Raw genomic sequence first — 13,729 nt, 5'->3', positions numbered from 1 at the left:
AGTTGTGCCAAAAAAATATTAGCGCTTATTCCATTTTTGGAAAAAGTTAAACGTCCTTGTAAAAGAACTATAAGCATTAACATTGAGTAACTCAGTAACAACAACAACATCCAAAACCTTATTGTGTTATTGTTTTGTGTGCCTTACAATCTTTGTTCACTGTGGTGATGAGTTTGAGAATGAAACTGCTTTTTTTCTTCATTAAAGAGACCTTGGGAGATATTAGTAACTAGTGGTGTTCTGTAGTAAATGTTCTACCTTATGTAACAAAGGCATAATTTGTGTAATTGTTTAGTTGCTTTTTTAGTTATATTGCTGATGTTACTGTGTATGGCTTGTATAGGAATCACCAGAGGGACAAAAAATGTTAGAGTTTCGTCGAAGTCTCCCTGCCTTTAAAGAAAGGGATGACTTATTAACGGCCATCTCACAGAATCAGGTATTTACTTTGTTTTCCAGTGTTAATGTTCATTTCTATTGCAATGTCCTCTTCTACATGTGGATTTGCTTAAGATTGACTTGTGAAGAGCCTTGAAAGTATTGTATACTGTTAACAGGTTACCGGAAATAACGCATTTAACTATTTGGAACTCTTTTAGTTTGGAATTAATGCTCACTATTCCTTTCTGAAGCTTTGCAGGGAGCTGTTTATTGTCCAAAAAAAAATCAGTTCATTTTGACAGTTAATAAGTTTGATTTATGCCACTTTTTTTTCGGTAGAAACTTATGCCACTTGGTTGCTCAGAGATTATTAGGATATCAAGTTTTAATTTTTGGATTGGCATATTATTGTTATTTTTATTTTATTTCCATTTGTTAACGTTTGGGCATAATGTTTGATTGTTTAATGCAGATCCGGTTTAAATTTGGGCCAGGTTTTAGTATAGGTTTGGGTTGGGCCTTTAGTTTTTGGCTTTTATTATTGTAATGGGCTGAATTATAAAGCTCGAATGTATTGTCTGATACGGTACGATACAGATTGATACAATTTTTTTTTTCAATAGTGCATGTATTGTATCGGTGTGTATCGTATCGATACCGACCAATACGATACGATACATAGTGATATTTTAAGCCATGATCAGCATTGTCCTCTACATTTTACTAGTAATGCTGACCCCTGGATATATCATTATTTATAGCTCCATATATACCAACTTGAAAAGGCTACTCTACAACCCAAAAATGATCTCTCTGGATACTATTTAGAAACCATAGTATGCTTTCTTTAAGTTTAAAAGGCTTATATGTAATTTTTTCTTTTTCTCCCTCAATGTGTTTATCAAGAACCCAAGTAAATAACTTTAGTCCTTAAACCTTTTTTGCACTTTGCACAAATCCAAACTGATTTCTCATACCCTAGTTTCATTTCTTTATTTGTTCTCACTTCTCAGCATCCATCCTATGTACCATCTAAGTAGTATTTTGTTCTGTTTCAGAAAGTAGTTATATGCTTCTAAGGTTGCTATTGCTTGAAAATTACTGTTTGAAATTAGAGGTGCAGAAATGTGATTATGATTGTGCAGGTGTAATTGGGTTAACATTGTTGTGTGACTAATATCTACTTGTTATATGCAGTTGGATGATTTCATTGCATGTAATGATGTTTGGTGTCTTTATTGCAGGTGGTTGTCATCTCAGGAGAAACTGGCTGTGGTAAGACGACACAGCTTCCTCAATACATTTTGGAATCTGAAATAGATGCTGCCCGTGGAGCTACCTGTAACATTATTTGTACTCAGCCTAGACGAATATCTGCTATGAGTGTTTCTGAAAGAGTTGCTGCAGAAAGAGGGGATAAATTGGGAGGATCTGTGAGTTTTTTGTTGAGTGACTCTTAGGACCTGTGTCAGGAAATTGTATGTCTTAAATGGCTTTATCCCTTAAGAATGTTTGGCTTAAAACTCTATTTTTCTTCGTTCTCTCTTATGAAAAGGTCGGTTACAAAGTTCGGTTGGAGGGTATGAAAGGAAGGGATACGCGCCTGCTTTTTTGCACCACTGGTATCCTGTTAAGAAGGTTATTGGTTGATAGAAATTTGAAAGGTGTAAGTCATGTAATCGTGGATGAGATTCATGAGCGTGGAATGAATGAAGGTAAATCTAAATCTTGATTCAATTTATTCCACCAACCAACTAAAAGGGGAAAAAAAAGAGAAAAATATCTTATAATTAATTCAGGTTTTCTTCTTCTTGCATGTCCAAAATGTGAATTCTTACCTCCATGTGCTTTGGTTGCAGATTTTCTGCTTATTGTTCTGAAAGATCTTCTCCCTCGTTTGCCTGAATTGAGATTGATTTTGATGAGTGCAACCTTGAATGCTGAGCTATTCTCTTCCTACTTTGGTGGGGCTCCAATGTTACACATACCGGTAAGTTCTGGGTTCTACCTCTGGGCGAAGAAGCAACTGATTTTTATTAACTTTTTTTCAATTTGCCAGTAATTATGATTTTTTGATGTTTATTATGGATGTTTGTCATGATAGTGAAGCATTACTTGTAGTATATCTCCCTAGGTTTCAATGTTTAATTAGCCAAGTTTTTGGCCTTGATTTTGCTTTCCTCATATGCCATCATGCATCTTATTATGAAGGGACCGATACCAAAGCATATTCTTGGCCAATCTGGAAGTACATCATCAAACAATCTTTTGTTCTCCTTTGCAACAAAACACGAACAACTCAGCATTATCTCAACTAAATGGGGTCGGCTACATGAATACTTGCCCACAAATCAGCTTTATTCGAAGTTATACTCAATACAAGGCCTAAGCTATGCATGTCTGTCCTCACCACTTCTCTTAGGGTCGTTTTAGGTCTGCCCCTAGCTCTTTTGGTTCCTTCAATCTAAATCAAATCACTCCTCCGTATTGGAGCGTCCAAAGGCCTTTGTTAAACGTGACTATGTAATCTCAAACGACTCTCTCGTAGTTAATTATGTATTAGAGCCACTCCCAAATCAGCTCTAATATGATCATTCCTTATTTTATCCTTCCTAGTTTTTCTACTCATCCATCTCAATATCCTCATCTTTGCTCTACCACAGTGAGTTTATCTATGTAATGCTTCTTAACTGCCCAACATTCCGCACCATATGTTGTAGCTGGTCGTATGAGTTGTAAAGGAATACATCGATCACACAACACTCCGAACGCACCTCTCCACTTCATCCATCATATTTAATTCCTTGTGAAACATCATCATCTAAATCTTTTAGGGTACTCCTTTGAGTCTTTTATTTTAGTGATGTCACTCCCCTTGTTGTTTTGGTGTTTGGGGGGGGGGTTACCCCATTGTTTTTGTACACCAATTTGGATTCTTTTCTAATAAAATTTTTTATTCATCCCCCTCCCTCCCGAACAAAAAAAGTGTCTTCTAGTCTCGTTTAAAGTTCCCAATTTTTCTGCTTTCTAGGTAAGTTCTCTTCCTCGTTTGAATAAGCAAACTCTTACAATTGATTTGCTCCATCATTGGTCCCCAAACCTCACACACATATATTTTCTTGAAAAGAAGCTTTTGGTGGGAGGTTAAGTGCCCTAACTAAGTCGGAAGAAATGAGATTAGCTTTCGAACCTATATCGACAACCATATGCACTATTGTGGATTCCCAATTATACAATAGAGTACCATTCTGTTGGAAAAGGGGAGCCTTCTCTACTAGTCCATTGAAGAAGAAAGTAGGACTAGGATTTAACTTCAACTTCATTATCATGACCATCATCGAGGTCATAATCTGGACCAGGAAGACAACCCTTATAAATCTCTATGTCATTCTTGTCGTCTATTTTTTCTAACGACGTCTCAACCATGGTTAGAGGATGGATCTTATTGGGGCACTTGTTGCCAAAGTGACCTTTCTCACCACATTTGCGGCACACAATTTTCTTTAGCTACTTGTCACTCTTGGAAGTTGGAAGGCTCTGGCTTCTTTTTGTCAACTTCTTGGGGCTCACATTTTCTTTCTTCAGTCCCAGGTGAAGGTTTGTCGGTTGAAGAAGTCTTCAACATGTCATTCAAATAACTGTAATTTTCTTCTGCAACCTTGGCAGATCCAACTCCCACATCGACTGCTCTGAAGTCCCCTATTAGCAGGCTCTAACTTAAATTTTAACCTGATATTTATGTTCAGTTCACTGATGTAACTCAATTTCTGCTCTTGGTCCGTCTCTTGGAGTTTGCTTCTGGGGGACTAGATGGAAAGAGATGAAAGCTAAGATGTTGGACGACTTTAAACTTTGGTATTTGGGAGACTAGAGTGGAAGAGGTGGAGTTGGCATAGTGGTGGATAAAGACTTGAAGAACGATGTGGTAGATGTTAAAAGAGTGGGAGACAAGATTATATCCTTAAAGATGGTATTAGATAAAGAAGTGGTCAACATTATTAGTGTTTATGCTCCACAAGCAGGATTGGATGAGAGCTGCAAGCTACAATTTTGGGAACACATGGATGAATTAATGCATAGTTTTAGACCGGATGAAAAGATTGTTATGGGAGGCGATCTGAACGGACACATTGGGAAGGATAGGAGAGGTTATGTAGAGGTGCACGGAGGTTTTGGAGTTGGGGAGAGGAATGAGGAGGGAACCTCAGTTTTGGACTTCGTAACCGCCTACGATCTATCTATTGCTAACACGCTTTTCGCTAAAAGGGAAGAACACTTAATTACGTAAAAAAGTGGACAACATTCCAGTCAAATAGACCTCTTCCTCACTAGAAGGCCTGACAGATGGATGTGTAAGGATTGTAAGGTCATACCTGTCTCAACATAGATTGTTGATCTTGGACATGTACTCTTGTTTACCGAAGAAAAAAACAAGGAACCAAGTGTGCCCTAAGGTTAGGTGGTGGAGATTGAAAGGAGAGTCAATGGGGTTCTTTACAGATAATGTGGTGAAGCATGGAAAGTGGGATTGTGAAGGGGATGCCAACACGATTTGGAATGAGATGATAGGTTGCATTAAGAAAATCGTTAAGGAGGTTCTAGGGGTGGCTAGGGGTACTAAGTTGTTCCCAAGAGAGACTTGGTGGTGGGATGTTGAGGTCCAGGCTGCCATTAAGACTAAGAAAGATAACTTTAAACTTTGGTAAAGGACTGGGGAAGTTGACGATAAAGAGAGATATGAGGCCGCCAGGAACGAGGCAAGAAAAATTGTGGGGAAAGTAAGGGCGAGAAAATATGATGACTTCTACAACAATTTAAATACCAAGGGCGGGGAAAAGGCTATCTAAAAGATAGCTAAAATTCGAGAAAGGAAGAGTACGGATCTTGACCAGGTTCGATGTATTAAGAATGAGAATGGTAGAGTGCTTGTGAAGGATGAAGACATAAAGAGGAGATGGGATGAGTATTTTTGTAACTTGCTTAATGGAGACAACCCTAATAGGAGTGGTTCGAGTAGCCTGCCCCACAACAGGAATCATAGGTGTGTACACAAGATAGGAGAGACCGAGGTTAAAGAAGCCCTAAGGAAGATGAAAGTAGGGAAGACACCAGGCCCGGATGAGGTCCCAATTGAAGTGTGGAAGAGTTTGGGACCACGTGGAGTTGTTTGGTTGACCAGGCTGTTTAACAAGATTATGAACATGAATAAGATGCCTGATTAGTGGAGGAGAAACATTATTGTCCCAATTTACAAAAATAAAGGTGATATCCAGAGCTGCAACAACTATAGAGGCATAAAACTTATGAGTCATACTATGAAACTATGGGAGAAGGTAATAGAAGTTTGCTTAAGAAGAGAAACTAATATCTCAGGGAACCAATTCGGTTTCATGCCTGGGAGATCCATTACAGAAGCGATCTACCTACTTAGGAGGCTTATGGAAAAAGCCAGAACCTACAAAAGGGATCTTGATATGGTCATCATTGACCTAGAAAGGCCTACAACAGGGTTCTCAGAGATCTAATCTGGCAGGTTTTAGAGAAGAAAGAAGTGTCAAGTAAATACGTGGATATACTTAAAGACATGTATGGAGATGTGGTGACTAGTGTGAGATCTGTGGGAGGCCAAGGTGTTGAGTTCCCGATTAATATTGGGTTGCATCAAGGATCCGCAATGAGCCCTTACCTATTTACATTGGTCATGGATGAATTAACCAGGAATATTCAAGGAGAGGTCCGGTGGTGCATGCTTTTTGTAGATGATATTGTACTGGTCGGTGAAACAGTGCCAGAGATTAATGATAAGTTGGAACTATGGAGAATTGGAGATATACTCTGGAATCGAGAGGTCTTAAGAAAAGTAGAACAAAGGCGGAATATATGAAGTGTAACTTCAGTTGATTGAGGATTGATAGCGAGGAAGTGAAAATTGAGGGGAGAGGGATCCCGCAATGTGATTGTTTCAGATATCTAGGCTCTACGTTAAACAAAGAAGGTGAGCTTGATGATGATGTTTCCTAGCGAATTAAAGTAGGATGGATGGAATGGAGAAGAGAGGGGCGTCTGGAGTGTTATGTGATCGACTTATTCCTCTAAAGTTTAAGGGAAAATTCTAGAGGACAGCCATAAGATCAACTATGATGTATGGTGCAGAATGTTGGTTAGTTAAGAAGCGTAACATAGATAAGTTGAGTGTGGCTGAGGTGAGGATGCTGAGATGGATGTGTGGCAAAACCCTGAGAGATGGAATAAGGAATGACCAGGTTAGAACGGATTTAGGAGTTGCACCAATTCAGGATAAGCTCAGAGAATGTTGGTTACGATGGTTTGGACATGTCCAAAGGAGGCCCTTGTATGCCCCAGTACGAAGGAGTGACCAGATGCAGATGAATGGAGCTAAAAGGGCTAGGGGCAGACAAAAAATGACCATTGATGAGTTAGTTGGAAGAGACATGCAAAAGTTAAATCTTCACCCTAATATGGCATCTAACAGAGCTGTCTGGAGGGCTAGGATCCGTTGCCGATTGTTCGTGAGTGGGATGTCCCAAAATTTTTTTTTCCTTGGCGGATCCATGTAGCCGACCCCATTTAGTTGGGATAAGGCTAAGCTCTGTTGTTGCTGTTGTTGTTGTTGTATCCACACTTCTATCACCTTGGTGGAAGTTGACCCTCTCGTGGAAGAGCATCTTCTCAAAATTAGGAAGAACAAATTTTCATCCGATACTTGCTTCGTAATCTCCTTAGTTGTAACCAGTCCAAGTCACCTGATAAGTTTTGACTGTAGCATGTTATCCCGCCTAAGCAAGCATAACCAGTAAACCTGGTGATGAGCTCACACTTCTTTTAGAAAGAAGAGGTGAATAAAGGTTTGGCTAACGTCAAGAGGATATTTGCTTCCAAGTAGAGAAGGTAGGGTGGGTTGGGAGGCAGGGCCACAAGGGTGGGTGAGGTGGAGCAACGGAGGTGGTGTCGGGTTGGGAGTGAGCATATGGTACTTGAATTTATTTTGTAGGAAGAAAGAAACTAATTATTGGACTCCAGAAAGATGCATGACTTTTCTGGCTCTTTGCTGTTTATCCAATGTAGCTTTCTGGGCGGAAGCCCCTGATTCTCAACGATATGAGTTTCCTACAGTGGAACTTGAATCCAGTCATTGTTCCCTGACGATTTCCCCAAACATTAGGTACCCCATGTGTTATTTACCCAAAATTTAGTATTAGTACATGTAAGAAACCTTATCCTTTTTATATAATCAATTGAATGCACTTGTGGGTTACATCCAAATATATAAAAGAGGGAAATTCCTAAACAAATTCTAAGACTGAAAATAGAGTTCCAAGCTATTTTGGACCCTTATGTAGCTGGCAATTGATAAAATAGAAATTGTCAAAAATATTCCCAGCAATTAAATACACCCCTGCATGTAGCGGCATCAATTAGTGTATCAAGATAGTGGGGATTTTACGTATTCCAGTCTTCTGTTTCACTGGAAGTTGATTAGCATGGACTGTGGCCTAGTTGTCAACCTAATGTATTTAGATTATGGGGATATATCTGGCAGTGCATAATTTCTGTTAACTTTGGTAAATGCTAGTTTCTTGAACTTTTGAAACATCAAATAATGCTGTTCTGTGCAGATGGAAGTCAGTTTGTTTCCTTCTATTACTTTTAGATGTGACTGGGTTGATAAATACTTATTGGATATGTGCTCTAATTTCAGGGTTTCACTTACCCAGTTCGAGCTCATTTTCTGGAGAATGTTCTTGAAATGACTGGGTATAGATTGACTCCATATAACCAAATAGATGATTATGGACAAGACAAAATGTGGAAGATGCAGAAACAAGCTCTCAGAAAGAGGAAGAGCCAAATTGCTTCTGTTGTTGAGGTGTGCAGATCTTGTGAGGCTCCATGATCTGTTCTTTCTTACATGTTTTTCTTCCTTGTATTCAATGCTTTTATCCTGTGAACAGGATGCACTTGAAGCTGCTGATCTTAAGGAATACAGCCCACGGACCCGGGAGTCTTTGTCTTGTTGGAATCCTGATTCTATAGGCTTTAACCTCATAGAAAATGTTCTATCACACATTTGTAGAAAAGAGAGACCTGGTGCTATCCTGGTATTCATGACTGGGTGGGATGACATAAATGCTCTGAAGGAGCAACTCCAAGCTCATCCTTTTTTGGGAGATCCAAGCAGAGTTCTATTGCTTGCTTGCCACGGTTGCATGCCCAGCTCAGACCAGGTAGTTCATACACTTCTCATTGATGGACAGTATGTTTGGCATCACATTCTGTATATGTGTAAGATCTTTTGGAGACAAGTCTATTTATCATCCATTTATACTAATGCATTATACTGTGTGTGTGTGTCAAGTGTGTTCACCGTCCATCTCTGTTTCATGTGCATTGATCCTGTCTGTCTGTCTCTGTTTGTGTGTGTGATATCTTCTGATTGTATCTGTGTCGCCATCATATCTAGGTGGCTGATTAAGTTTAGTTGAACCTTGAGAAACAAAACATGTTTTACCATAAAACCTGCTCATATTGGCTGAATAAATTCGATGAATTCTGGTGAACTTTTACAATCAGGCTGTTGTGGTTGCTTTAACAAAATCTAGGGCAGCTGGACATTATATTTCTGCCTTTTTTGCATGCCAACAATCTGTTTCTATAACATGAATTGTACTGTTTCTTCCTAGTTGGTGTATGAGTTTTGAGCTGTATCTCATTCTCTAAAGTGCTATCATGCTTTACATATATCTTATTTTCCCCGTTTCCTTAGTGTTCATAGTTGTTTTAAAGCTTCACGAGTCATTTCATGCATGATATTCCTCTTTGCATTGCCGATAAATTATTTGTTTGCATGTAGAGGTTAATATTCGAGAAGCCTGAAGACGGTGTGAGGAAAATAGTGCTTGCTACCAACATGGCTGAGACAAGTATCACCATTAATGATGTGGTTTTTGTTGTTGATTGTGGAAAAGCGAAAGAGACGTCATATGATGCGTTGAATAACACACCTTGTTTGCTGCCTTCGTGGATTTCTAAAGCTGCTGTTCGACAAGTAAGATTGTGTTGTGGTTGAAGTTTTGATATGTGATTTTTCGTAGTTACAATGTGAGGACTGTGAAACTGTAATCTGCGATTTATTCCTGTATTGAGGTTTTTCTTATGTAAAATGGATATGTACCATGCTATAGTATAGTATTGTTTGATGGGTAAATTAACATGTATCTCATGCCATATTTTTGACAATGTATGATTGGATGTGCGAGTGATTTCCACACGATGCTTCTTTATTTTCTGTTCATTATCATCAGAGCATTCCTTCTATAACCTTTCTAAGCCATGTTAGTAGGCAGTTGATTGGAAATTTATATCCTTTCCCTCACTTTGTACTTTTTGGTTGAGCGTGGTGTTCTACATATTGTTATATTAGACTCTAAAGTCTAAAACATTGAGAGGATACATGGAAATGTCAAGCCAATGGTTAAGTGGCTGGACATGTTATTGTAAGGAAGATTACGGATGTTATCAACCCAAATAAATCACTAATAAAGCTTCAGTAAACCACAGAACTCAGGTTCAGTTCTTAACAGTATTGAACTTATACAGAAATCTAGAAAATTTAGGGTCAAGGGAAAAAATTAGAAACTCACAAACCTAGGCTCAGATGAGCCTAATGTTCTGGTCAAAGGCAAGGTTCTAACTATTGGTTTTCGACAAGAAACCGATATTTCGATCAAAATTTTGAGGAAACCATGGATTTTTTCCTGGCTTGGTGGAAACCATGGTTTCGACCCACAACTTGTGTTTTTTTTTTTTGTTTGATTTTTTGTGTACATCATATTTTTGACATTTCTAACCTATTCCATGAATTAGTTTCATGAAAAAAACACCTAAAATGTAACTAGTGGTGTTGACCCAAGTTTGCTAGTGTATGTTGGGTGAAGCTGTACACTAGCCTAAGTCTACATATAAGTTACATTTTGGAAATGGAAATACATGATTAAAACAAACAATTTCGACACCATGAATGTGTAGATCGGGGTCATTCTAACTAACATATAAAAATTCAAAGCATTCTACTATGGTCTATGTATATAACTACTTTGTAAAAAAGTATGAATTTTTGGGAAAATGTGGTTTACTTTTTTGCTCAAAGTACTCTTCTTTATGTAGATCTCCTTTGGTTGTGGAAAATATGTGACTAGAATCGAAGATTTAGAGAGAAATTTGAATATTTTGCTTCAATCCACTGTTTCCCAAGAGAAACAGTCCAAATATGGGTGATGTCGGTTGAAATGTGTGAAAATGAACTTGTTTCCCACGAAACAAGTCATTTTTTGGTCGAATCAGTTGATTTCTAGGAAATATCGGTCGAAATGATCGAAAATGAGTGGAAACCGCTCGAAACCAGTTGAAACCCTGGACTTTTGCAATGTACCATGTAATTTTGTATTGGATTGGCTTGATATGGGCCGAATTTTGATCCATGGTCCAAGGTGTTGGATGTAGGCCTTAATAAACCTCCAAAAATTATCATCTTCTGCTGTCTGAATAGGATGATATGCAGTTTCTTGATTTTAGGGCAGAAATAGGAAACAAAAGGGAGAATTGCAACAATCGCAGCTACAGGGCTTTGATGGCCACCAAAATTTCCTCGAAGGTCCTTTCTGGGGGACCCATTAAACCCTCAAAAGGGTGGTTGAAGAGGATCACAGAGCTGGCAGCAATAGTGGATCGACAGCATCCCATAAGACCCTGATAACCTGAGATCGATTGGGAGAACTCGTGTCTTCTGATCAGCGACAGAACTTTAAGAAACTTCAGTAGGTTTCAAACAGTAGTAATATCACTCGGAAATAACAGAGGAAAAAGGGAAGAATAATAGAATAAATTGATGGAACAATCCACCATCGCATTCATATTTGGAATCTTTTAAGCCTTTTGAAGTAGATAAGAACAGTTGGGGATGTAGCTGGTTAGAACGTTGGATGGCAGCCAAGCCATGGGAAAATAAATTGATGGAACAATCCATGCTAATCCTCAGACATGACTCCATCTAAGAAATGTGAAGATTATTTGGTCGGCAGCCACCAAAATTGTTGGAACCCATTTCAGTTGAATACAGGAAGAATAATGTTAGCACCAGGATTTCTGCAAAGCCTCCTCAACACAGTTGAATAAGAAAACTATGAGAAAAAGGGAGAACTGTTATTATGATGGAGTAGTTTGGGTTTCTTTGCATTTATTTCCAGAGCCGAACATCTTGTTGTCCAGCATGATCAAGAAAACCCATTTTAATTTCACCAAAAAAAGAATTCTCCAGTGACTCTCCAACCTTCCAGAAGAAGAAACAGAAGTCTGTCAAAGTCATTCTTTTCTTTCATTGCATCTTCCGATCATTCCCATTCTTGACTCCCTTCTGCAAGCTCTCCGCCCTCCCTGGACCCCAGCCGCTTACCAGACCCTGGTGAGTGAGACTATTGCACTTCCATAACATCACTTCTCCAGCAAAACCAGCTGGAATCGTATCTTCCACCAACCCCACAACCTTTTAAGTGTGTTTTTCCCAAGATTCTGTTGTATCCGTACCTTCTTCCAGTCAATTTTGGTGAAGCCTCTGGATGACTGGCTCAAACTTGACTTCGATTGGATACAAGTTAATGCTGAGGGGCAATTGAAGTCTAGTTACAAATAAAGACACACCCATATATATATGTGAGAGAGAGAGAAAATATGAAATACAGCTCATAATCATCCTTAGTACTTTGCATATTTTTCATGTTTAAAAATCAGAATTTAACATGCATTAGTGTTAATTTTAGTACTCTGCATATTTTCATGGTTGGGCCAGTGCTTGGACCAATGGTAAAAGGTTTCGTCTGTCAGGGTAAATACCTCTTGACTTGAGAGTGTTTACTTTGCACAAAAAATGCCGATGGTTAGGGCCTCTCCAAACTTACCCCTCCGCCCTCCCAGGACCCCGTTAGGTGGGACCAGTACTGGGTCAGGGCCCTTTTTTGGCTTATTATTCATGGTTAAAATCATAATTTAACATGCATTAATGTTAAAAGTTTTGTGAATTGTCACTTAACATTCTATAACTTTAGTACCTTTTTGACAGAATACTAAATTAGTTCTAATAAAAGAGATTTTATCTACCAGTATCAATGAGAACAGTGGCTCATTTATTTTGGACAACAGGCCTTCTCTTTATTCCATCGAAATCTGTCAATATTTAAAAGAAAGGACTTACTAAAAACATCATGTTGATCATTTGGATCGAAATGAGAAATGAATCAGATTCCTGAGTAGCATTTGATATTAGGTAAAATCTGGGAGAGACACATCAAGCATATTCATCCGCATATTTCAACAGTCAATGAATATTCAGAACCTAGTTCATTCTCACACTGAAACTTGCAAGAAACTCCGATTTATTGGACTTGTTTGCAACTCTTATACTTGGCTGCATACATGGGGCACTCAGGCATAAAATCTTGTAAATGCTCATGTTCCTGCGCATACAATTTAAGGAAGCATAGTATGTTTTAATTGCATTCATCAGCTAAAAGATGGTTTAAGAGCACGCCTACTTTAATTGTTGTCTTTTATTTTTCATTCTAGTTTTGTATTGTGTCTGGTATAGACAAATAGCAGTATTCGTTTCTCCTCACTTTCCTTTTTTGTTGGTAACGTTTAGTGACTTTGAATTGGTAAAATTGCCTTCCGTTTTGTATTTAATCTTTTTTTTTTCTTCTTTAATATAATTTAAACTTTGCATCTAGATATTTAAGGTAGCCTCTTTTTGGCTTTGGCAGAGAAGAGGAAGGGCTGGTCGTGTTCAACCTGGAGAGTGTTACCATCTTTATCCCAGATGTGTGTATGATGCTTTTGCAGATTATCAATTGCCAGAACTCTTACGAACACCTTTGCAATCACTTTGTCTGCAAATCAAAAGCTTACAACTTGGAAGCATTTCAGAGTTCCTTTCTAGGGCTTTGCAGTCTCCAGAACTATTATCGGTAAAGCTTATTTGGTTCTCTCTCAGTGATCACATTCAAGAATACTTGCATTTGACACAATGTGTCATATCATGATCTGTTTTTTTGCATGCCTTTCTCTCATGTTACACAAGTATCTGAATCGCATTATCTTTCAGGTTCAAAATGCTATTGAGTATTTGAAAATCATTGGGGCTCTAGATGAGAATGAGAATCTGACTATCCTGGGTATGACGTTGTCTTGTCCATGTTTATAATTATTATTCCTTTACTTGAACGTCAAGGTGTTCCTCTTCTTCTTCTTCTTCTTCTTTCTTTCTTTCTTCCTTTCTTTT

General features: G+C 38.4%; 1 protein-coding gene across 2 annotated transcripts in view; it reads left to right on the top strand.

Annotated features, from left to right (window-relative positions):
• Nucleotides 1-13,729, top strand: part of LOC122081408 (DExH-box ATP-dependent RNA helicase DExH3-like) — a 34,217-nt gene that overhangs the window by 15,234 nt on the left and 5,254 nt on the right. For both annotated transcript variants that reach the window (XM_042648528.1, XM_042648529.1), the window contains 9 exons: nucleotides 344-439; nucleotides 1,626-1,814; nucleotides 1,937-2,096; nucleotides 2,241-2,371; nucleotides 8,102-8,269; nucleotides 8,355-8,627; nucleotides 9,254-9,448; nucleotides 13,212-13,415; nucleotides 13,553-13,622. In XM_042648528.1, coding sequence (XP_042504462.1) covers nucleotides 344-439; nucleotides 1,626-1,814; nucleotides 1,937-2,096; nucleotides 2,241-2,371; nucleotides 8,102-8,269; nucleotides 8,355-8,627; nucleotides 9,254-9,448; nucleotides 13,212-13,415; nucleotides 13,553-13,622 — 1,486 coding nt within the window. The remainder of the gene's footprint in view (nucleotides 1-343; nucleotides 440-1,625; nucleotides 1,815-1,936; nucleotides 2,097-2,240; nucleotides 2,372-8,101; nucleotides 8,270-8,354; nucleotides 8,628-9,253; nucleotides 9,449-13,211; nucleotides 13,416-13,552; nucleotides 13,623-13,729) is intronic.

Source organism: Macadamia integrifolia, chromosome 6 (assembly GCF_013358625.1).
Source record: "Macadamia integrifolia cultivar HAES 741 chromosome 6, SCU_Mint_v3, whole genome shotgun sequence".
NCBI lineage: Eukaryota > Viridiplantae > Streptophyta > Magnoliopsida > Proteales > Proteaceae > Macadamia > Macadamia integrifolia.
The sequence above is the reverse complement of the archived record's forward strand: the minus strand, read 5'-3'. Positions and strand labels throughout refer to the sequence as shown.